The sequence below is a fragment of the Pteropus medius genome, unplaced genomic scaffold, assembly GCF_902729225.1.
Source record: "Pteropus medius unplaced genomic scaffold, Ma_sr-lr_union100, whole genome shotgun sequence".
In the NCBI taxonomy this organism is placed as follows: domain Eukaryota; kingdom Metazoa; phylum Chordata; class Mammalia; order Chiroptera; family Pteropodidae; genus Pteropus; species Pteropus medius.
Genome location: NW_024354911.1, coordinates 9,330,128 through 9,355,245, shown reverse-complemented (window position 1 = coordinate 9,355,245; position 25,118 = coordinate 9,330,128). Strand labels below are relative to the sequence as shown.

Here is a 25,118-nt window from a genome sequence, read left to right as displayed (position 1 = left end):
AAGTTGCTCACTTGTTTATGGTTTATAAAAATGAATATCTACTGAATCAAGCAGTCCAACATCAAATCAAAATCCAAACACAGATGAATGTTAAGACTGTAATCCAGTTTTAGACACCAAGGTTGCTAACTTTAAATAGCATTAATAACCTAATTACCTTCTTATTAACAGTGATAGAACAGGTTTAAAATTATAAATATTCCTGTGGAAAAAAGATACTTAAACCTTAAAATTACAGTCTTCTGTCATGGTTATATTTGACACACATGGATTCCTCAAATAGGCCTAGTTGTCTCTATTGTGAACTGTTCTTATCATTTGAAAAATGTTTGAAAAATTACTATCTGAAGTTTATTTATCTGAACCTTTAACAATAGGCATAACTCTTTAAATGCATGTCTAGATCCCATAAGAAAAATCTCTTTTCTGGAGCTGAAGGCAAAGCATTCCCTGGAAAATTTATATTGGAGAGATATCCATAGAGTCCATAATTTATTACATGTTATTTTCTCAAATAATATAATTTTAGACAGCTTTCTAATAAATCCTGGCCACCAAAAAAGTATTGAAAATGGTATTTCACTGTAGTTTGTATCACAGTGACTTTTCACTTAAACAACATAAAACAAAATGTTCGTCAAGTCCAGGTTAGTGGGAAAAATCTCGAAGAAGTCAAAGAAGAAGGGAACAGAGATAATGCTTTCAGCATGGCTGCTTGGAAGGTGGCACAGCCTTAAAAGACAAACAGAGGTTGGAAAAACTGGAAGGGGCAAAGTCATCATTTCCGCCGAAGTGTGCAATAGGAACTAAGTCACTGAGGCACTATCGAGTCTGGACAGCAAGAGATATAAATAGATAGAAAAGAGTGGGTATAATGCAGAATAGTACTGAAAAGGCTTTGTAGTAGTAGGAGGAGAGGAGAATGTTTTCAAGAGTCCTTAAAAATGTCATTTCCCTCTCTGTGTTTGATTTTTAACCCATAATTACATTTTTTAAAAATTATTATTATCAAACCTATTTAAGTGGCAATGTAAGTCACAATCTCTTATTCATAACCTTTGGGAAATGTTTTTCAGAGTATTTCAGATTTAAGAAAGATAATACAGTATATATACCATGTATTATGTAACACATCAAGCAGGATCTGTGGTGATACTATGTAATCAAACATATTCTTTCCTGAGCAAAACGTGATTATTCATATAAAGTAGGGTAAATAAAGAATATAAAATCATTTATATTTTTCCACTTGAGTCATTTCAGGTCAGAAGTTGCCATCAAACTAATTTACATCAGGTTTTGCTGAAAAAAGTTACAAAACAAAACAAAACAAAACACATCCATTTAATTTTCAGAACTTATTAGACTTAAGAATTGTGTCTAAGATATTGAAGTTGTATATTTTAAAACTTCATGACCAAAAATATAGTAAAAAAAGCATAGGTACATACTCTAAAAAGTTATATCATAGAAGTATTTAATTCATTTAAATTAAATTTAATTTAAAGCTATGAACAAAAATACTCAAAATGATATTTTTTTGAATAAAGTATATCTAACTAAAAATATTTAATCAGGAGATGAGGAGCCAGACACTATACTGAAGTTAGGAAGTTTGGAGAAGGCCAACCTGTGTGCCAATAAGAACAGGGGGAGAGCAGCTCATGGGATGGAGATGCCCAAGTTATGCCAAGAAATGCCTAAGGGACTAGAACATTTAGAAAGATTGGAACATGGATTTCTTCTCTCTTATACTTTTCAGGAAGAGAGCAAGCACCTGAATGTGGAAGGTGAATCACAAATGTAGCCCTGTCAACCACTTCTCAGTAACCTAAAAAATTAAATAAAATTCAACACAGTATCTGATAAATAGATCTTATATAATTCCAATCACTTTCCTAACTATACAACACTTGTCTTGCATTGAAAAAGGAAAGAGGAAAGAACAAAAGACAGGCAGAAAACCAGGAACTCCTTACTTGTTACTTATGCCTGAATTCCTTTAATGTGAGGGAAAAAAATTATTTTATTCTAACATTAGAGAGTTAAATAAAATGTAAGTTCTTGTAAAAAGGCAATGGAGTGATGAATAGATCTATTCAAAAGATCAAACTGATTGTAGCTCCTTATTTTATTTTTGTGAGGAAGAAAGTAAGGAGACCAAGAGGATTTTAAACATATTTGCTAACAGTAAACAGTGAGAAAATGAGATTAAGAACAGAAACCAACACTTTCCAGGCGGCACAGCATTGGCTAATGTACTGATCACTTTCAACTGAGTTGGATCAAAAACAGACTCTAGACAGATAGTTTGGTCTTTCACAAACAAATAGCTCCACGTATATGATGTGTACTTAAAAAAATAAGAATAGCTGAAATCACACACAGGTAAAATTAACAAAAAAGTTAAAGTATGTACAACATGATTCTTTAAATAAATATAAATATTCATTTATATACTTACATGTAAAAATAAGAAGTATATGGTTTATTCAACACTAATAGTCATTGGGATTGTCGGTAATTATTTATTGTCTTAATCTTCTGGTTCTTAAATGGTCTTTAAAAAATATTTCTAATATTTTCATAAAAATTATGAAAATGTCTAATAGACATTCTTCAGGAAATATATTAAATCAGCTATCATTATTTCATATACTTTTTATTCTCAACTAAATAGAAGTCTATTTTTAGCAATAAACCATAGGTTTTCACAATAGACAAACTATAAAAAGTTTATCTCAAGTAGTAGGACAGAAAAATTCATAGTAGACTTAACCATAGTTGCCTGGGTAATTTACTTACAGTACACATCCACTCTGATTGACTTTATCGCTGGGGACCCCAAGCCATTCTCTGCTTTACAGTAATATCGGCCTCCTTGGTGTCGCTGAATATTTGTAATTCTCAAAGTCTCATTGAAGACACTTGAGTCTTGGAATCTGTCAGAGGCACTTCCTGCTGTTTTGGTCCACCTGATCTGAGCAAGCATCAACAAAGATTGTTACTTTAGGTTGGTTTTTTCACAGGGAAGTCAAAAATCAAATCATTTGAGGAGTTCGTTTTCAGAACTACTACAATGCCATTCTTGGCCAGTTATTGAAAAATTTAAAAAAGTTTATACATACAATTAAATTATAAAATTGTAAATGCAATGTCATCATTGTATAGTGTATATAAGTTTAATTCAATTGCATAGAATTCATCAATAGCTTAATCGGTGCAGAGGGCAAATAAATATAATATAAAGGGAATTAAATATAAGTATAATCACCTCGCTTATCTGTGGTTCACCTACTGTGATTTCAGTTAACCTGCAGTCAACTGCGTGCGGTCTGAAATGTTAAATGGAATATTCCAGAAATAAATAATTTATGTTTTAAATTGCACACCACCATTTTGAGTCATATAATGAAATCTTACACTGTCCTACTCCATCCTGCCAGGGATATGAGTTACCTTTTTGTCTGGTATATCCATGCTGTGTAAGCTACTGCCTATTAGTCACTTAGTAGCCTTCTCAGTTATCAAATCAACTGCTTCTGTACTTGTGCTCCATTAATTCTTGTTTATCCTAACAATGGACCCAAACCAGTTCACATACCATTTATCACACTATATATTTATAATTGTTCTATTTTACTATTAGTTATTTTTATTAATCTCTTACTGTGCCTAATTTATAAACTAAACTTTATCATAGGTATGTCCATATAGGAAAAAATGTAATACATATAGGGTTCGGGACTGTCCATGGTTTCAGGCATACACTAGAAGTGTTAGAATGTATACCAGAGAATAAGGAGGGATCTACTAAAGTACACAGGAAATACAAATTAGTTTCTCTTTTTGTTGGGCATTTAAGATTTTCTTTTATATTTCTCAAACCTTGTAAATACATTTTATTTATTACTACAGGTACTGTAGCTAGGCTCTCAATTTCTTTTTGGACATGCTTCATTATTTTGTTTCAAACTTCTTGTTGATTTGAAGAATTTAAGTATATTGCTATAATGGCTTTTTGAGATTATGCATAATTTTATACACCTGGTTGTTAAAGGTGTAGATTTTTTTTTATATGACTTTGCTTTAATAAGCTTACAAATGACTTGTCTGTTTTGATAATTAGAATTCACTTTACATCAATAATTATTTCCGAAAAATGTGCAAACTTTTCCAAAGAAAACATTTCTATTACACTGCCAAAACACTCTGAATATCTAAAACATTTAATTATAAACAATACCATTCTTTTAAACACAGCTGTGTATGACAGACTTAGTTTTTGCTATCAATAAAGACCAGCATTCAACTCAAATTTTGTGTATTTTAGTTTATAAAACCTGAACAAAAGCCACATGATGGTACTGCAAAGTGATACAAAATAGGAAGTAAAAAGGATTTGGTTTTATTTCTCTCCTTGTCCCTGCTGTATTATATATTTGTTTTTATTTTCAAATTGAGAAATGGCTGATAAAACTCCTCTGGTCAACACACATGAAGAAACATGAAAAAATGGCACTGAAGACTATGTCTTCAAAATTGAAACCCTATAATACTGCCATGATGTATGCTATCTTTATATAATGTTAATTAAAATATATGATCTAATGACTTTAAAAGTACCTTTAAAAAGCCCTCCAAATCATTAAAATGTCAGTATGAACAAATCATATTTGTCCTTAATTGTTGGGTAAATAAAAATATTAATTAGAGATAATAAAAATTGACTAATTTACAAAATTAAATATCAAATACTTATTCAACACTTTGTGCATGGAACATACACAGAAATAAACAGCATAATTACAGATTTCAAGCAATTTATAAACTGATTACAAGTATGCATATAAATAACCAGAGTGTAACAAGGGCACTGGTTTGATAAGTAGTATTTCCATGGCGAAATCTGAAGTTCTATTTTCATTTAAATTTTAAATCTACAGCTAAACAAATAAAGAAAACAAATAAATAAATTACATATTTTTGTTCTTGTATATAAATATACTAATTCTCTTTAAGATATTAGATATTTCTAAGATATAATCTAGGATATAAACAAAAAACAATTTCAATTAAGAGACTAAGTTTTCTTTGATGATCACGATATAATAACTAAAATTGATTTTGAAAAATAAATATTTCAGAAAATAAAAAAAAAAGTGTATCAGGATAAAAAGAGAGGAAAATGGCCTAGCACTTTTATTAAAAATACATTATTAAGATACAATGATTAAGTTGTATAATACTGTAGTACTAAAAAATTGTTCAAGAATAGGGGAAAAGAGAGGTAAGAGTGTGTATGCACTTGTGTGTGTGTATGAGAAAGAGACAGAAAAGAGAAAGGTGAAAGAGAGAGAGAGAAGAAACTATGACATAGACTAGCAGTTATCAAACGTTTTAGTCTTAGACTACCTTTACACTCAAAATTTATTAAGGACACCAATTGTTTTTGTTTGTTAGAATTATATCCATTCATAATTATTGTATTAGAAATTAAAACTGAGACCATGTTAAATTATGTATTATCAACTCATTTTTAATTATATAATAAACTAATGACATGTTAACTAGAGAACATTTTTAGTCTGAAAACTATATTTTTCAAACAAAGAATAATTGAATAAAAAGAATGGAATCATTTTATAGTTTTTCAAGTCTCATTAGTATCTAGTTTAGTGGAAATGATCTATCTGGAGAATCATATCAGCGTCTGAATGCAATCTGTTGCAACATGTTGCTTTGCTTGAAGTATTTGAAGAAAATCCGGCCTCACAGTATTTGGTTGTAAAGGGAAAGGTATTTCAACAACCTTTTCAGAACATTGTGAATAGTCTTTGATATCACACTCAAAAGTGGTAGTGTCCTAATATTTGCTTGCAAAGTAGAATGTATAACCATATCGATGACCTTTTGGTACCGTTATGTTAAAATACTTTGGTCTATCCTGCACTTTCTATAGCTTTTTACTCATACATGATTTTGTAACATCATGCATTAGTCATTGGAAAATATAAATTCACAGATATTCCAAATGTTGACACATTTCATTTTATAAGACAAGTCATTTTTATTAATCTCATCATCAGTATCTTCAGTAGAGTCTTTAAGTGTTGGGAAGCCATCATGCAGATTTTGACATTGATAGATTTTCCAAAATTCTAGTTTTTATATTAAAACATTTTATCTTAAAATTTTATCATTAGTAACACATATAGCTAAGGTGCTTTCTTTGGGATGGCAGTTTCACTTCACTTTTGAGAATATATTTGCCAAATACCCAAGTCTGAATAACCATAATTTGTATAACAATCATTTGTTAAAGTAAAAAACACAATTTTATGAAAAAAAAAGTGTCTAATACACCACAAAACTTAATCACACAGTCTGTTACCTTGAGAAAACCACTGTACATTAGTAAACAGCAGAAGTGTTTTATAGAAATTTTCCGTTTTGTCACACAGAACATTAAAAATATAGTAGTCAAGTTTCAAAATATGAGTTTTCTCCTCCCTTTCTCTACTTTTTAAAACTAAATACTGAAAGGAAATAATCCTGAGTCACAGAAAGATAGGAATCTACTCATTGAGAGGGCTTACAAGTTATATATGTAATTGAAGACACACACACACACACAAAAACCTTAGACATACTCTGATAAAAGTTGTGATTTTGAAGTCTACAAAGGAAATCATGTAGGCTTCCAGGCAGAAGGAACAGACTGTCGCAATGTGTCAGAACCTACTCATTTCCTAATATTGACTCTCCCGTTTTTTCATTGCAATTGAACCTTAAATTATCCATCAGATAATGGCTGTCCAGGACAAAGAAAACATTGCCCAGTTATCCATTCAGCATGTTCTTGCCAGTGTATTTCAAGCAGAAATATCCTTATAAGAAAGCAGTACTCTACATTTAGCTCATTTCAGCATGTTTCCACTGGCTCTCATTGTGGACCATGAGCTTATTTGAAATGAACATCAGGCACAAAGAAGCAATAAAAGAGAAGAATATAAATTCTTGACATCACAGAGTTGTACCCACCTGACCTGAACTAGTTACAGCTCTTGATTTCTACATGAGAAAGAAATAAAATTTTATATTATGTCATAATCTGGGGGGATTTTCTACCACTAGCACCTAAGTCTAATTCTAATTGATAAGCCTGGGTGGTACAGGAGATCAGTTTGTCTTCAAGAGTCTCATCTCTACCACTGAAAGCTCAAAAACAATGGAATAACACCTGCAGTTACTAAAAAAAGAGGCAGGGGTGAGGGGTGGGGTGGGGTATGTGTACCTATATCCCAGTATCTGACAGCCAAAATCTCATTCATCTTAGTGTGAAAGAAAAATATTTAGTGCTATGCAAACATTCAGTAATCTCAAAATTCAAATAATCCCACCTGACAAAAATACTTGAGACAATATTAAAACCACCCAACGAATAAACTGGATGTGAAGCAATGATATAGAAAAGTATATGGTGGTGAGCATTTAAAATGAGTATATGTGCATTTGATGAATAAGTATGGTTCATCTGAGTAATATACAATTCAAGTACTAAATAAAATTTCTTAAAACCAAAATATAAATATATATAGAATAAAAAGATTAGTAATATTTTAGCAAAACTTTGGAGTTTGGAGTGGGTGTAGAACATGAAGAGGAGGTAAAACTCTTAATGCCTTGTGGGAAGAAAAGGAAAGGGAAGGAGAAAAATAAATTATCTAAAATCTTACACTTTAGAATAGTCGAAAGGGGAAAAAGTGTGTCTCTATGGGAGAAACAGTAGGTATTTGTTTACAAATACCAAAGAACTATAAATATCTGATTAAAACAATTTTTATAATACACAATTCCAGAAATGAGAGGGAAAACAAGATAAAAGAGAAAGAGTAGAAATAATAAGAGTTTGATAAAATGAGCAAAAATAGAGCAAAGGGAATAGAGAAATATATAATTTTAAATAAATAATAACCATAGAGTAGAATGGAAACAGTTGTATCAGTCACAGACTAAATGTGAATAGATTGAATTTGCTCATTATAACAGTCTATTAGACTAGATTTAAAAGAAACATGTTTATATGCTATATCAAATACATATATAATTAAATATTATTATATAACTTTACATTTACTTATATAATTTATAAATTATTAAAAGTAATAAGTTTATATGCTATTTATCAAATATATTTATATATGTGTGTGTGTATATATATATATATAATTTAATATATACTAAAACAGGCGGCAGTAAAAGATTAGGAGTCAAGATTGGAAAAGACACAAAGTGGTAATAGAAATATGTAAATTAAAATCAATCATCACTCAGAAGTGACAATATTTATATAGAGTAAGATAAAATTAATAATACATTTTCAATTTAAAACACTGATAGGGAAAGGTCATTATTTTATGTAATGTTAAAAGTCACAACTTATAGAAAAGATATAGTCATTAATTAGTATGCAGTAGAATACAGAGCAGCTAAAGTTACAAAACAAATTAGAAATGGAAGAATTTGAGAAACATGAAGTTGCAATGGGAAATTCCAATATATATTTGAGAATTATGCAGTTCTAGATAATACGATTTTTCTATTAAATTAAAAAAAATTATTAAGACAGGGAGAAACTGAAAAATAGGATCGACGCATGACTAATAAAAATCTTCCATTAATAGAATGGATTTTTTTCTAATGTCCATTAAAAATTCACAAAAATTAATCACGTAGTTGGAAGCAAAAAAACAACCAACCAAACAAACGAAAAACAAAACCTTAAAGAGCAGAGACAGTACAGGCCATGTAATCTGGACTTTATTCAATACAGTTACAAATGAATAATCAAAAGATGACAAATACATCGAGTTATTGTTCAAAGAGAAAATTAAAAGGAAGATTGTTAACTATGTAGAAGTCAAGAAATAAAAAAACACTTCATACTAGAATCTATAAATACAGTGAAAGGGGTGCATAGAGGAAAACATAAATCTTCTATATTAATGAATGCATAAATAAATAAGTAAATAAATAAAATGAATACTCATCTAATTTATTTTAATTAACATAGATTGCTGGACTCTAACCTAAACTACTGTTTGTAAATCAATACAAGAAATGTAGAACTAATTCATCTTTATTTTTAATTTCTTCCCCTGGAAATTCTTCTGAGCTAGCCTGGCATAGGTGCACAGAATTTCATTGGAGAAACAGTAAAACACACAGGAAGTACCATAAGAAAGCTTTATGGATAACTCAAGTCTGGATATCAGCAATTAATTCAGTAGATAATCTACATGTATCTGTTGAATGAAAATATAACACTTAACTTGAAACCTGAGTGGTTGGTAGATTTAATGATGAAGATTAGGTGCTGCTGTAAAACCAACAATTAACAGTGATTTTTACAAGATAAAAGGTAGATTCTGTTGTGTAAAAAAAATTCTGGAGCAAGGCAGACCAGTGTGTACTCAGGGCTCTGCTCGAGTCTCAGGCATTTTAGAAGTGCTTTCCCTACCTTGTGTTACTTGCCCTCAAAGTCTAAAATAACAGTTATAATCTAGTTGTCACACCCCATTCCTAGCAGAAGGAAAGATGAAAAGACAAAAACTGTCTGCTAGTTGTCTTTTAGAGAAAGTTCTAGGATGCTGCCTTGTGATGCTTCTACTTAGATTGTATAATTATAGCCACATCCTTAGCTACAAGGAAGACTGGGAAATGTTCTCCTTACCATGCATGGTACCTCCCTCCCAGCCTCCTGCTAAAATCTGATGTTTCAATAACTCTGGAAATAGAGGATAAGGGATATTTGAGACAACTGCAAGTCCCACAGTGGGAATGAAATCTGATTTCAAATGTGCTGCATTATTAAATATGATTGTGTTTAAATTGTGACAATGACTTTAAGCAATATTTTCCATAAGCATAACATGAAAAGAAGATACTAGAATTTAGGAAATACTTTTTTATTGCAACTCTCTACTTAATCTGAAGAAACAACATAGAGATTCTCTTAGGTCACAGAACATGACACTTGAATTAATGTCCAGTGAATGAAGATTTGTTCATTGAAGCTACTTTTTATCAGTTGCCATATACATTCAGATCAATCTGTAGAGACAAATCTGAGCTTTGTCCCAGTCTTGTTTGTACTTTGAAAGAAGATTCTATTCAGTATAAGAAAACAAGAAGAGTAAAATAAACATTATCTTGTCTAATATGCTATAATTATTGGGATGATTTGCCACCACAGCCTTTGGGAGCTAAACAAAGACAGTTACAGAGTGTCAGCCTGAAAGAGTATAAAAGAATATCTACGACGGTAGGCGATTATGAGTAGATGTTGCTCATTACACTTTCAAAAAAAAGAGGTTATCTTCTTAACCTGAACTAATATCAGGAAAAATTACAGAGGAAATATGTTCTCTTTGAATTATTTAATACAATAAATAGAATTCTGAGTGGCACAGGACTCCAGATCACGCGGGTTCAATTTTTAATAAATTATATCAGTCTACCGTAAATTATAGCAAAATGTCATGTCACGCTTGTTTCTAAATCTAATTTTATAGAAAGAACCACAATTGTCTGACGAAGCAACAAAATTTTAACATGAAAACGTCTATACTCTATGCATAAAACACTATATTTTTCTAGTATGCCCAGAATATTAGATATCACTACTAACATTACTAATTCTACTACTACTAATAGCAATATAATTTATATCTTTAAAAGATTTCTAGGAATTAGAATTATTATCTGGTATATGACCACAGTGTGATAAAGAAGAATTTCTCAGTATGTATAGTGTAAATAAAAAGCTCAGAAAAACATTATAAAAAAGAGAGGGGAAGAGAGGAGAAAGAGAGAAAGAGAGGGTGGGAGAGGGAGAGGGAGAGGGGGTGGAGGGAGAGAGAGAGACTGAAAATCAATAAGGGGTCTTCTCAGCAGCCAGAGGATAGAATGGTGAAAGAGACGGAATCATCATGGTAAATGCGTTGGAAACAAAAAGAAAATCATGGGGTGAGGATGGGTGTTTCTGAAACTAGATATGCCTAAAAGCAGAGACTTTAGTTTTTCTAATCTTTTTTTTTTGGCTGTAGCTTTTCTTTGAACTTAAACTTTGAAGAATTCACTCAACTCTCTTGTGCGAATACACAGTGAGAGAAATGAAATAAAATTAGTGTTTATCTTTAATAATGGCATGCTTCCTATATGTATGTGGAGCAATTACAATAGGGCTTGCTAGCATTATTTCAAATCGAAGATGACAGAAGAGTAAACATCTTGCTGAAATTGCTTATAAATACAAAATGTTGGGGATTGATGTAGGCTGCCTCGTGGAAGGGTTTTATTTTGCAGTGTAATTAAGACGTTAATTATGGACTCCAACAAGTAACAGAATTTCACTTCTTTAAAAGTTTACAAAAATCATCATCTGATTTTAATCCCAGGACAAGCTTAAAAAGTAGGAAAAAATGTTTTCCCTATTTTACAGCTATAGTTTTTTCCATGATCATGTGACTCTGTGCCTTTGTACACAGGTCTTCTCATCTGAAAGTTCTTCTTTTTTCCTTCACTTATTATCTAGTTAACTCCCTCTGATCCTCCAGAAGTAATTTTGTTAGAAATCATCCCCTCTCCCATAAAACCCTATTACATCCCATCTTCTTTGTTGCCATAGCATCCCGCAGTTCCCTCTTTGAGAGTACTCATCACATGTTATATAAATTAGCTATTTTTGTGTCGTTGCAAATAACTGGTGTTCTGCCTGATTCTCTGAGTCCCTTTATCCTTCTTACATGTACCTCCCTAGGATTCCCTGTTTCTCATAGAAGAAGGTCTTTGGGCTGTGGAGCCACTTTGCTCTCAGAGGCAGTCTTGGGAATGCTTGGGACTCTCCTCTCCACCCAGTGGGTCCTAGCCAGTGAACGCTAGTGTGGATATAAAATTCCAACTCCCTTGCCTCCAGTTAGGACAGATTATGAAGCAGAAGCATAATTTATACTCCAGAGTTTCTTTGTAGGATTAGGTTGAAGCTAATCTCCTAAAGTGACACCTTTGCCTGACTTCTTCCCTTTCCTCTCCTGCTTTCTTGATCTATTAGCAGTTTCTCCTAAGTGCACTTCCTTTATAAGTCATAGACACATGAATTCTCATCTCAAGTTCTACTTTTAAAGAACCAGACCGAAGATATAACTCTTTTGCCTTTAATAAACTGTAAACCATTACAGCAAGGATTGTTCTTGATCTTGGTATCTCCAGCCCAAAGCACTGAGCCTGGAACATAGTAGTAATTAATAAAATCATTGCTGCTTGAGTGGATTCCTAGTACTATAATTATGCTGACAAGAAAACAGAAATTAGATAAAATCTCACTCCACGAGGCAACCACAATATATAGCAATGAGTTTCAGTTAATTGAGATGTTGCTCCTTTAATACATATTCCTTCAAATGAAAGTTGACTCTATTCACCTGCTTTTATTTTGAAATATGCCCAGATTTCTGTTTAAATTCTATGATATTTAATGAATTTATAGTAATACATTTAAATATTTTTTCCACTACTCTTTATAAACGTAGGATTATATTTTGAAACTGGGTCGGTAAAATTAGAGGGAAATATCAAACAATACCTTTCTAGTGTCAAAGTTTAAATTGTTATTGAATTAGAAATTAGCACCACTAGATAGGACAAAAATAAACTTTGATAAATAGAAAAAGTAAATTTATAAAGATAAATTCATTCAAAAGAACTGGCAATATTAGAGAAAAATAACAAAAAAACAAAACTAGAACAGGTGATTTGAGTTATGAATTAGTCTGTCATAAAACCACTGAAGTTTTAGAATAGACCTAGACTACTAATTGAATCAGCAGTACAATACAGCTGGTATAAAAATATCAAACACTGTGCTAAATATATTCAAATATAATTGAGATGTATGGATTTGACTTCATTTTTATCACAACCTAAATTTTTAAGAATTACATTTCATGTAAGTTATAGAAAAATAGGAAAAATGTGAAATATATTCTCTAATTTTTTTATAAGGTGAAAGTAAAGAGATTTGTTTAGCTGCTTCCTCATTGGCCCCTCATTCATAGTTTCTTTTGGCAGTTTCTACTCACATCCCTAACCTCTGAATGGTCGAATGCCTTAAAGCTTGGTCCTTTTCTATCTATGCTCTTTTCCTCAGTCATCCCCTTCAGTACTTTAAATATCATATATGTGATGATACCTCCTAAGATAGTATTTATAGTTCAGGCCTTTTCCCTGAATCACAGTCTTCTGGCAATACCACCTGCCCTTCATCTCCAATGTAACATATCCAAAATGAACTCTTGAGCTCCCCTCCAAAACCGCTCTCGTAGTCTTTCTCATTTCAGTTAATGGCAACTCCATCCTTTCGGTCATTCAGACCCAAAACTTTGCAGTCACCTTGAAAAGAGAATGCCAATAAAAACACAAAATCATATTATTACTCTTAATTCCAAAAAAAAAAAAAAAAAAAAAAAATTACCAGATCTGCGATGGACTTTGAAATCTGTGTTATAATTAGAGAAGTAGTTACATAGTCATTCAATGAACTTTCATGTTTGCCAGGGATCTTTATGACCCTTGAAGATGAAAACATAAACTAGATAAAATCCCATTCCACGAGGTTCCTACAATATACAGCGATGAGTTTGATGACTCATGGAGGACTTACAGGACTCATATAGTCATACTTGTGACTATGATACATTGTAGTGAAAGGATATAAAGTAAAATTAACAAAGGGAAAGATTTATGGGGCAAGATTTGGAGGAAGACAAGCACAAGCTTCCAAGAGTCCCCTCCTCCCGGAGTCACAGAGGAGGCACTTAAATCCCTCTGTTAAATTATGACAACACGTGTGAAATGTCTATCAGGAAAGTTCATTAGAGACTCAGCTTTCTTAGGGGCTGGTCACATAGGTACCCCCTGCCTAGTATATACCAAAATTCAGACTCCCAAAAGTACAGCAAGTGTTCAGTGTCAAGCATACTGTTTGTAGAAAACAATTTAGGCATAGTGAACTATATTTAGATAGAAAATGGTGGGACTCTTTCTGAAATCCAAATTCCCAGATGCCAACTGAAGTAGGGCCAACATGGCAAGCAGGCCTTTTTAAAGCTGGTATTTTCAGGCCTGTCAGGTTAACACTTCTGGCTCACATGTATACATTATAGCAGAAGTGTTATGTGAGCCTTCTGAAGAAGCTCCGTAAAAGAGAAGGACATGGGCACATTTATCTTTTTCTCTTTTCTTTCTTGTTATCAAATGTGAACACTGGGGCTCCAGGACCCATCCTAGACTGTGGAACAAACTCCAAGGTAAAAGTCATATGCTAAGGATGGGTCCCTCATGACATAAAGTCATCATACTATCTCAATACTCTCAATATCTAGATTTATTTTCTTGGCAGAATTGATGCTTATCTTATTTAAGCTGCGACTGTTTCTGCATTCAGTAATTAGTAGGTAAGCACAATTTGTCATGAAAAAATTAAATTAAGCAAAATATAAAAGCATCCATTTTTAACATGTGCAGATCCTATAAATAGAAGATCCACTCTGTTTTTCTAAATGCAAAATAATAAAAGTAGTACCCTTGAAAAACAACTAGAAATACACAAGGAAACAAGTTGCATGTTTTGGAAATGTTATGTTTAAAGCATCCAAAAGCTTTGAGTGCTAGTTCATGAGAGAAAAAATAAACTATTGGTTAAAAAATAAATAAAGCATTAAACTGGAGCTTCATGACTTAATCATCAATATGTCATTTTTATGAAGAGGAAGGTGCTTTGATGGCATATATTCTGACACATTTTTCTTTTGGTTATTTGAGTGACTAAGTACAAGAGGGTGGTCAAGTTTCACTATAATATTTTTTCCAGACTTAAAAGACTTCCCTGATTTAAACTTAGCACTTTTATACTTACTAATTAATATTTATTTTACCACCAAATTTTACAAATTAAAATTTTTTTTAAAGTGTTGCTACTGAACAGCTATCTTCTTCCTTATGTGTTTCTTATGGGAACATTTTTTACCATCATTCGTAATCTCATTAAAAGTGAAGTAGTGATTTCTTTAATGATTTTTTTATAAAAATATAATCTGAATTTATTGTAGTCACTGCAGAGCATTAGAAATATAATAAAAAATAAATTGCTCTATTCAGCTCACTCCAAGACAGTACTCTACTATAGCTATATTTCAATTTATTCATAAGACAACCAAATGAACTTTTGCTATTTAAAGTATTTGAAAAACACCATAACACTTATAGAAAAATGAGAATGTCTTTTGGCATTAGGCTTGACAGAGATGTCTATAATTGTGGTGTTCTAATATTCTAACAGATACATTTAGCCAGATTTTGCCAAATAAATAATTCTGTGCAATTCTATTTCATGCTTTCTAATAGTTTATCTAAAATATCAAAAAAAAAAATGTTACATTAAATTGGCCTAAGACAATATTTTCAAGTAAATTATTTGTCCCTTTGAATTTTTCTGGGCACCTAAAACTGGAAAGAGAAATTAACTTCTTTAATTCTTATGAGTACATTTTCAATCTTATGGAAAAATCTTTACCTGACACCTTACTCCTAAAATATTTGAGCAATTTTTATTTATTTTTTATTTTTCATTTATTTATTTATTTATGTTAGGCGAAGCAACCCTTGGTTGACTTCACAGATTGCAAGGACCTTGTCAGTTTATAATCCCTTACTTTTTATTTTTTTTTACGCCTACAGCACCTGGTCTTACTAGGTGGTCTCCCATCCAAGTACTAACGAGGCCCGACCCTGCTTAGCTTCCAAGATCAGATGGAATCGGGCTTGTTCAGGGTGGCATGGCCGTAGACTTGTTTGAGCAATTTTTAGAAAAATAAGAACAAAAACTCACTTAATGAGTATCTTGCAACATTCAGAGGTACATATGACCTGTATTCATAAACCAGTAGTTGCCACTGATGATCTGACATGGAGCTGAGGTGGTGATGATAGAGTTGAGGAACAATTGCAAATACAGATGAAGCTTCACTCCCTGGCCCGCTGCTCACCTCCTGCTGTGTGGCCCGGTTCCGAACAGGCCACAGACCAGAACCGGTTCACAGTCCAGGGGTTGGGGACCCCTGTCATAGACTGTCAAATTAGACTTAAACTCAATTCAACATCCAGATGATTGAGAGCTACCAACAAGAAGACATGCAAAAGTAAATTGAGGCTTCAGAAATAATATACATGACAAGGTCCATTTTAAATGTTCATGCACATGGCCCAATTTCAGGACCCTTCAATCAGACAGTATTAACAGTAAGCTAATCTTGCACACATTTAAAACATTTCAGCTCACTAAATTATCGTCAGAGTTAAATACTGTAAGAATTTATAAAGTTGTTTCAATTTTGAATAAAGCTTAGAAAGCGAAGAAATGAAAACTAATACTGTGTTGGATTCTGAACTAGGCACTTTTGCATAATTATCTTTATAACAACTCTACAAGTCAATAATATTATCCAATTTGCAGATGACTAAACTGAGATTCAGAAAAGTTAATCAACTTTCCCAAGACCATACGATTAGTAAATAGTGGTTCCAAGATTCTGACAAGCATCTGCATGACTCTATTTCTACTGAAAGTAGCAGATATTTGTTAAAGGCTTACTCTGACAAATATTTAAGTATCTCATTTAAACTTCACTATAATCATATCAATTATATACTACATCTCCATTTTACAGATGAGAAATTGACACTGAAGCAGTAAAATGATTTTCCCAAGATCCCACAAATAGTATATGGGGGAGGTAGAATCGAGGTCTCGCTCTATCTGAAGTCACAGACTGTTTTTAGTCTCACTCTGGTGTTAACAAAAACTGACGCCGGTGGCTCTAATTCAAGTTAGTTCAAAGGATCTTCCTCCAAGAGCAAATGAAAATGGATGGTTGCTTTAATACTTAGTAAAGAGAGCACACATTATTCAACTTTACTGACCCTCTGTCACATTTTCTGCACATGTTTATATTCTTACTAGAATATTTTTTTCCTAATGGAAATAGAGATAAAGAATAAAGCACAGAATTATCTTGTATAGTATCACCAGGATTCCTGGAACTGTGTGTTCGAGACAAGAAAAGAAATAAAAGGTGTTTGAATTTTTATGCTGGGCAAAGAGGGGAGAAGGAAGAATTTTTAAAGTTGAAAGAGGAGGTCTACAGAGAAGCTTGCCCTAAGACAGTGGTTTTCACAAACAAAGGGAAATAGATAGATATAATTTGGGAGGCTTCAAGACATATTTTCAACAGCGAGTTAGAGATTTTGACTTTTGTACAAATATAATAAAGATCAAATGGATTATAGGGATAAGTGGTTGATAAATTTCCCTATATGACCATGTATATAGTTCATTGATTACTTATCATCTCTTCAAACTTTTGACTTGGATGCCTTCTTATAATTCAGATATCAGAAAGATAAAAACTACCTTTACCAGACTCGCACTAAGGTCGCTGACAGGATTTGGGTTTTATCAATAACAATTCAGAAACAAATTAAGTTTCAAAGGAGGTGTTTTGTGAGGAATCAATTTTTGTAGGTGAGAATTACAGTAAGCATGGTTATGAAACAGACCCAGCAGTTCTGGAGTACATGTCTCAATTCTTCTATTATTAGTAAGGTACATGTTTCTTGAGGCTACTGGTTGGAAAAACTACTTTGTGATTCTAACAGGGAAAGCAATTCCCTCAGTGGGCAAAGGCTGTGAAGTTATTCTGGGAATAATTTCTGGAAGCCCAGCCTTAAAGCCTTCTTCAGCCCTTACAATTAGTTTTGTAATGAATTAATTACCTAGATTAATCCATTTATGCTTATATTAGCTAGAATAAATTCTGCTTTTCTCCTCATTCTCACCTGCCCTTTATCAGCTTTACCTTCAAAGCCAGGCCTAGCAAAGTAAAAGTGGAAGCAAGTTTAGCGCTATGTCACTTTGAGCATCCATTCTCCAAATGCATGCTCCTCTTCTAGGATTTATCTGTATTAGTATTTGCTGGAGACAACAATATTTATTCCACAAATATAAATGAGCATCATGAAATCTAAGTGCCCACTATAATTAATATATTGATACAAAGTCTTGGTTCTCTAAGTATCATCAATTCTCAAGTTTAAATGATGTATTCCAATCCTATAATTTTAATGAGAGAAAGAAGAATGATGGTAACTGGTAACTGAAGAAAGAAGTGACACCTTTAACAGAATATAAATAATCAGAACTCATCTTCTGCTAAATAGAAACATTATTAGGAGCTGCATAAAATATGCTGAAGGCACTTTGCATGATTCATAAAGACTTTAATGTATCTTCAATTTAAGGTAAGCATTATTATAAAAGAGCTTCATAGTCAGTATTTAAAGTATCAGTTTATTTAATTTCAATAAATTATTTAAATTTAAAGTTTAAAAATGAATATTTGCTGTTTAAAAATAAATTATGTTCAAGTTCATATATAGATGAAAACACCAATATCTACACAAAAATTCATGAATACTTAGTGTTATCCAGACATATATGCTTATTTCAGTGTTTATAATCAACCGCATATGAAAAACTAAACTTTCAAGTAAAATATAAATGAAATACTTATAAAATTGATATATCACAATGTCATAAATACAATGCTTACAAACAAAGATTTGTTTACTTTCCCAACCATCAGTTTAGTTTTTGAGCCAGCATATGTGAAGAAATATATTTAATTTGCATCAATACATTTGAAGAAGGACCCAGTTGGGACCCCTCTAATAGAGGCCTCACAGTGTCTCTGGCTTCATTTTTCCTTGCTCTATAGCAAAACAATAGATTGTCCCCAGCGCTTGACCCAGAGCTTAGAACATCTTCTGCCATAGAAAATTGCCCTGAAACTAATGATTAATATCTTTATGCTTACTGATCATAATCCTTTGGTCTAGCATTCTTTCCAGACTACTCTCATCTTTGTTCCTGGGTTACTAACACCACCAGAAGACCACGTTGCCAGAGGAATGGCTCCTTGAAGCACAATAGAACCTCCGCCCCACTGAGCATCATGTAGCCCCTGGAATGATTTTCTTTTAAATACCCTAAGCTGGACTGAGAAGGCAAAGCAGTTTTGAAGGTATTAAACTGCTGCCTTCTCAGATCACCAGTGTTCTGACAATAAATGCTTATTCTAAATAGCACAACTCCTGTGTTGGTCTATTGGCTGAGCGAGGCAGGCAGCATGAGCCCCAGACTTGGTCGCCTTCTGGTTTTCTATTGTCTTTATAAGTCAGACTTTGCACTTTTAGGCCTCAATTGCTACATTATTAAATCTACCTTTAAATACTTTTCATATGATATGGGGTGTACGATGTGAGGTGTCATGGAAAAGACAACAGGTGGAGAAAACAAATGAGGAATTGCCAATCACAAAATACAAACCAGAGGCTGATCTAAAAAATGAAGTACAAAGCATAGGAAAACTACATTTCTTTAAAGTTTATAAAAGAAACCACACAGTGTTTCTTATCTAAAAGGGAAAATATTGACCTAACAGCATACATGAGTTTTAACTCATACTCACATTGAGACATTTTTGAGAACATTTTATTCCCGCCCCTATGGTTGGGGGAATTCAAACCTTTTTAAAATCATAAAGTAGGGTCCCTATCAATGGATCTCACCATTAGCCTCATATGTTGAAGTCAGGTACTTTATGAAAATAGGTGACACAGATGAAACTACTTCAGCCTATTGTCCCCTGAGCTATTAAGGATACCCCCTAAAATGTTTTTGCTACCTGGTCATTTCAAATTAAAGCCAATACACATAGCATTTCAAAATATCTTATTTAGATATCTCTTTCTTTTTTACTAACTTTATTTTATAAATTTAGATGACAAAACCAAAATAACATAGTAAGTGACAGAGGTACAATAGCCAGCCTTCCATAATTTCTGAATATTTGCTCAATAATATGTATGTGTATAAATATATATATAAATATATTCAATATATAATTTTATATTTTATGTTATATGTATGCATATACATGAAACTATAATCATAAGTCTTCTGGTATAATAATAAAAACATTAAATAACATCAGATAAATTGCAGACATTATTTCTCAACTATCGATTTAGGTTTGGACGCATCTGAAACTTTAATTTTATCATCAGTGGTTTTCATGTGTTATATTTCTTAAGTAAAGAAAATTATAAAGACTTATGATCTCGTTATTCCAAACGTATGTCAAGAAGCCCTAAGAAATCAAATACCTTCATTGTCAATACTTTTGGCAACAGTACATGTTGAGGATACAAAACCAAAAGGAGATAAATGTATGCTGAACTTATCAGGTATTAGGAAATGACATATAATCCATGATGTTACCATGACAATTTATGAAAAAAAAATCTCTTCTAATAAATTAATATAGTCATTACTTCAGGTAAGATGTAATCTTGTTATTAGTCTCATTGCAAAATGAATACAATTCACATCAAACTTTTAATACATAGAAATGCTAGATTTTATCAAAAGGTATTTATAATAAATATGTATTTTTATTTTCTCTAACATTTTTTGAAGGAAGTATTTATTTGATTTTGTCACTTCAGTCATTTACTGTATATTTACTGTATATTTACAGAGTTAGCGTAATTGTCTCTAATTAAGAAGTTAGTGTTCATATGTGTAATCATTTGAACATGTAATTTTGATACCTAATTATATAAATATAGGTTATATTAAAATGATCAAAATCTTCATTATCTTATTGATTTTAAAGACTGCATGATATTTATTAAGTATCTGAAAGAGAAAAGTTCCAAGCATCATTTAAAACACTGTCTTTCCAAATTACTTTCCAAAGTTAACTTAAGATTTGAGGGGGAAATAAAGAGAAGATAATGACAGAAATCTTATGTATCCATATCAGGCCACAAGATAATTTCTGCTTCATTACATACTGTGACATGCCAAAATGCTTACTAGTGAAATCTCACTATTTATGCACTCATTGAATGTGTTCATTTATGATACATTTATTACTTGTAAGTTTTGACTAGGAAAAAAAAATCCTGGAATAATTATAGAAGAAAAAGCATTCTATGACTTCCGAAGAAGAAATTTTTGTTTTGTTTTGTTTTTCAGAATTAATCATAAGAAAAATGTGAACAATTGATAGCAATTCAAAGAATATAGGCTAAAGGGGAGTCTTATAAACTTTTCTATTCCCCACAATCTTTGCTAAATAAATAGATTAATCTATCTTAGACTGGGTCTTTTAAAAAGAACAGAGCCTGAGGCAAGGATTAGAGTGTTGACAGTTTATTTGACAGGGGAAAGCCCAGGGAAATGAAGGTAAGGAATAGGTGAGAGGGAGTAATTGAGACAAGGAAAGATGTGAGGCAATGCAAAGGATAGGTTGCTTGTGATGTGCCTTTTTTCTGCATGTAGGATTATCTGGAAGCTTTGCAAAGGGGAAACATTTATTGCAGTTCTCTGAAGGGAAAAATAAAGAGAAATGTATGTCTTATTCCCTCCTGTCTCCTGCTTTCTATTTGCCTTAATTCATGCCAAGAACTAACAGTTCTCAGCTTCATCACCTGGTCTCAAGCCAGATATGAAGGCCTAGAAATGCCCTCAGAGATCAAAGATTTTACCAACGCCAGTGCCTGGGTACAAGAGTCAAGAAAAAGAAAAAAGAAAAAAAAAGTGGAGAATCAATGGTGCAGTCAGAGAAAATGGGGTTACAAGAGAAAAAGCCATTCTGGGGAGACAATTAGCTTTATTACAACATACGCGTTCCAAAAAACAAAGTTGAAGTATACAATTTACTTTAGCAGGAAATGTTTAGGAGCAGTTAGTGTTTGAGGAAAGTCCAAAGTGGATAATACTGATGGAGATCGATAGTCACATGTTATTTCTGGGATAAAGGAATGTTGAATAGGCAGGATGCCTTTTTCCATAGGTCTATAAAAATACAGTGAATCCTGATGTAGGAAATGAGATCTTCCCAAATGTCTCCCTGGTTGCTGGGTAAGGACTGATGGCGCAATGATTGCTGGCACCTTATAGCACCCCACTGGTGATGGTTACGTGAATGAATAGCCTCTTCAGTGCCTTCAGAGAGGGGGATAAAAGGATGTGACTTTTCCCACATTAAAACATTGTTAAAAGACCCAATAATCATCTTGTTTGAAAATATTTAAAACAAGTGAACATGCAGTATCAACTTTAGGAAAAAAACCTAATATTTCAAGAACTTTTTTCCTGAGTCAGGCCATAAAGTATAAAGAAGATCCTCCACGAAAATGCACTCTTTAACTTCGCTTGCAAAACTTACAAGGGACAAATTTAATCTTTCCCTCTGACCCAGTTCTTAGAAACTTGTTATCAAGTTACCTATTAATATAACTTACTAGTGCAAATACTCTGAATTTGCAGTACTTATAATATCCAGGTTCCTGTAAAAATAGCTATTGCCTCCCCTAGAGTAAGGCAAGTTTTCCCTTATCCACAACCCAAATCTAATTTAGACAGACTTATTATTAATTCAGAATGCCAGAGAATCTGGTGCATAAAAAGGAAAGCTTTGCAAAAAAAGTCACTATTTCTTGGCCTGATCTAAGAAAATAAGTTCCGATACCTAAAACACCTTAGTTCAATTTAAAAAAAAATAATAAAACTAAAGTTAAATTAAGCAAATTGAAGATTAATGTCTGACATCATCAACTGGTTTGCAACACTACTGCCTACATTTCTCATCTGCATCTTCAGACCTTACTTTTTAATGCAGGCTTTTCTTTATGCTTCAAACTCACCTGAGAGACAATGTAATAGAAATGACTCTGAAGGAAGAGTAAGGCTTCCTTCATGATTTCATAGGTAAAAATGATATCTTTCTCTTTGGTCATTAAAAATTGAGATGAAATGGAAATGAGTCGAGATAATCTTTCTGGAATGAGTCAAAGATGATCACTTTGTAGCACAGAAATATTAGAAACCAAAGATTTGTTATGCAAATATTTCTGTTGATAATAGATGTAAATGTCCTTGAAGTTTACTGTTCAAAAATCAGTAAATCAAAATTCCATATCTGTTTATATGGCACTCACCATTCACTCAGTTCCTCAAACCAAAATTCTTGAATCACTCTTGTCTGTGCTCATCCCTTGTCTCACCCTCATATTTGATCCATCAAGAAAGCTTTCGCTCAAAATATATTTGATCTATTCTCCTTCTATCACTAAAAATTAACCCCTTGCCAATGTCACCATCATCTCTCCATGAACTCAGCACCCAGCTTCCACTCTCAATCCCTCTAATCTATTCCCTGTGTTGTAGCCAAAGTGATCCTGTTAAAACATACATCACCTCCCTCAGCATCCCATTGCAAGGGGGATGGAAACCAACTCCTTTTTATCAGGCCTTCTCTCCTTCTGCATCTCCTGTCAATCGCCCCGTAGTCACTGTCGTACTGACCACTCTCCTCAAGCACACCAACATTCTTCCTGCTTCAGGGCCTTTAGCTTTGCTGTTCTCTTTCCTCTTAATTTCACTCAAGGCTCTGCCAAAATGTAATTTCATCATCGTAGCTTTCCCTGACCATCCTATATAAAATAATGGTTTCTGTTATTCTCAATCACCTTATTTAATTTAGTTTTCTCCAAGACTTTTAATACCAGAAATCAGAATATACGTTCATTGTTTACTGCCTGTTTTTCCCTAAAAAATATAAATTCCATGAGGCCTGGGATTTGGTAGGTCTTGTTCATTCCTGTATCCCAGAAGCAAAACAGTGCCTCACACTTGCTAGGTGCTAAAAGCTCACCTTACATATATCTTACAGCTGCCTTTCTTTACAACTCCCAGGGTAAGCATTAGAAGTATAAATGACCTCATTAACACCCATGTAAATCTGAAGGAAATCTGCACTCTATTTAAGAAACTCAGCTTCTTACATGCTCACAAAAAACAGGTTACCCGTTCAGCAATAATAAAAACATCAACATTATTAATTAAAATGTTTGTAGTTTAAGCTACCCTATAGACCTCTCCTAATAAATGTGAAAACACCGCGTTCTCAGAAGGGCTTTTTATTCACAGAAGAAGTTTTATGAAAAGACTTTGAAGCTCAGCAGTTTTAGAAAAAAATAGAGTAAAAGCTCAGTAACAAAAAGAATGAATTCCACTAACTTCTCCACATCAAATGATATAAAAACAAAATAAGCTTAACAACACCAACCACAAAAAAACTGTTTTTTTTTGATAAAATATGACTAACCAGAGGGCTCCAAATAATACAGAATGATATAGAAGAATATTTTAAAATAAATGATAAGAGGTAAAAAGTCAGAAATAAAAAATTATATTTATATTTATATTTTTTCATGTGAATAAATTTTTGATTGGTTCTGCAGTTACCTGTCTATTCTCTACCAAAGATTTCATTATCAGAATTTATATAGCAGGTTTTTATAGGAACACTAACAAAGAATTATCTGCCATTAATTTGAGTTGTATTAACTACTGCCATCACTTAACATGTTATCAAAGGCCTAATATGAGCTTTACACTGACTTGGTGCAACAAAGCATACTCTGCAATCCTGAGGAACATAATCTAAAACAAAGCCCAAATTTATAAGAAAGTGGCTCTAATAAGTGCTCGATTAAGTTCTGGATACATTCTATTATATAGCATTAGATGCATGGACTGAAATGAGAAAAACTATCATTATTTTAATCATAAATATTTCAATATAGGCTCCTACCTTAATATATCTAATGTAAATTACTGCGCATTGTGTAAAATGATTTATAAACTTTCTCATAGATGAGAAAATCGGCCTTCTCAAAAAGAAGTATTTGCATAGAAAAGGGCAAGCGATATGCTTTGATCAAATCAATGTGAAACATAAAAGGCTTCTTTCATATAAAACCGATACCAGGCATACAATTTTAATTGAAGAGGATGTTTGTTCCTTTTTAACATTCCAAGGAAATGTAAGTCAAAAGGATCTGTAAGTCAAATGGCTATTTTATTA

The 25,118-nt window shown here is 32.5% G+C and overlaps 1 protein-coding gene and 1 pseudogene across 3 annotated transcripts in view; both read right to left on the bottom strand.

Annotated features, from left to right (window-relative positions):
• Positions 1-25,118, bottom strand: part of MDGA2 (MAM domain containing glycosylphosphatidylinositol anchor 2) — a 772,964-nt gene that overhangs the window by 349,535 nt on the left and 398,311 nt on the right. For 2 of the 3 annotated variants that reach the window (XM_039856637.1, XM_039856638.1), the window contains exon 3: positions 2,806-2,980. In XM_039856637.1, coding sequence (XP_039712571.1) covers positions 2,806-2,980 — 175 coding nt within the window. The remainder of the gene's footprint in view (positions 1-2,805; positions 2,981-25,118) is intronic. The other variant, XM_039856639.1, reaches the window with a different exon arrangement.
• Positions 15,790-15,908, bottom strand: LOC120598009 (uncharacterized; annotated as a pseudogene).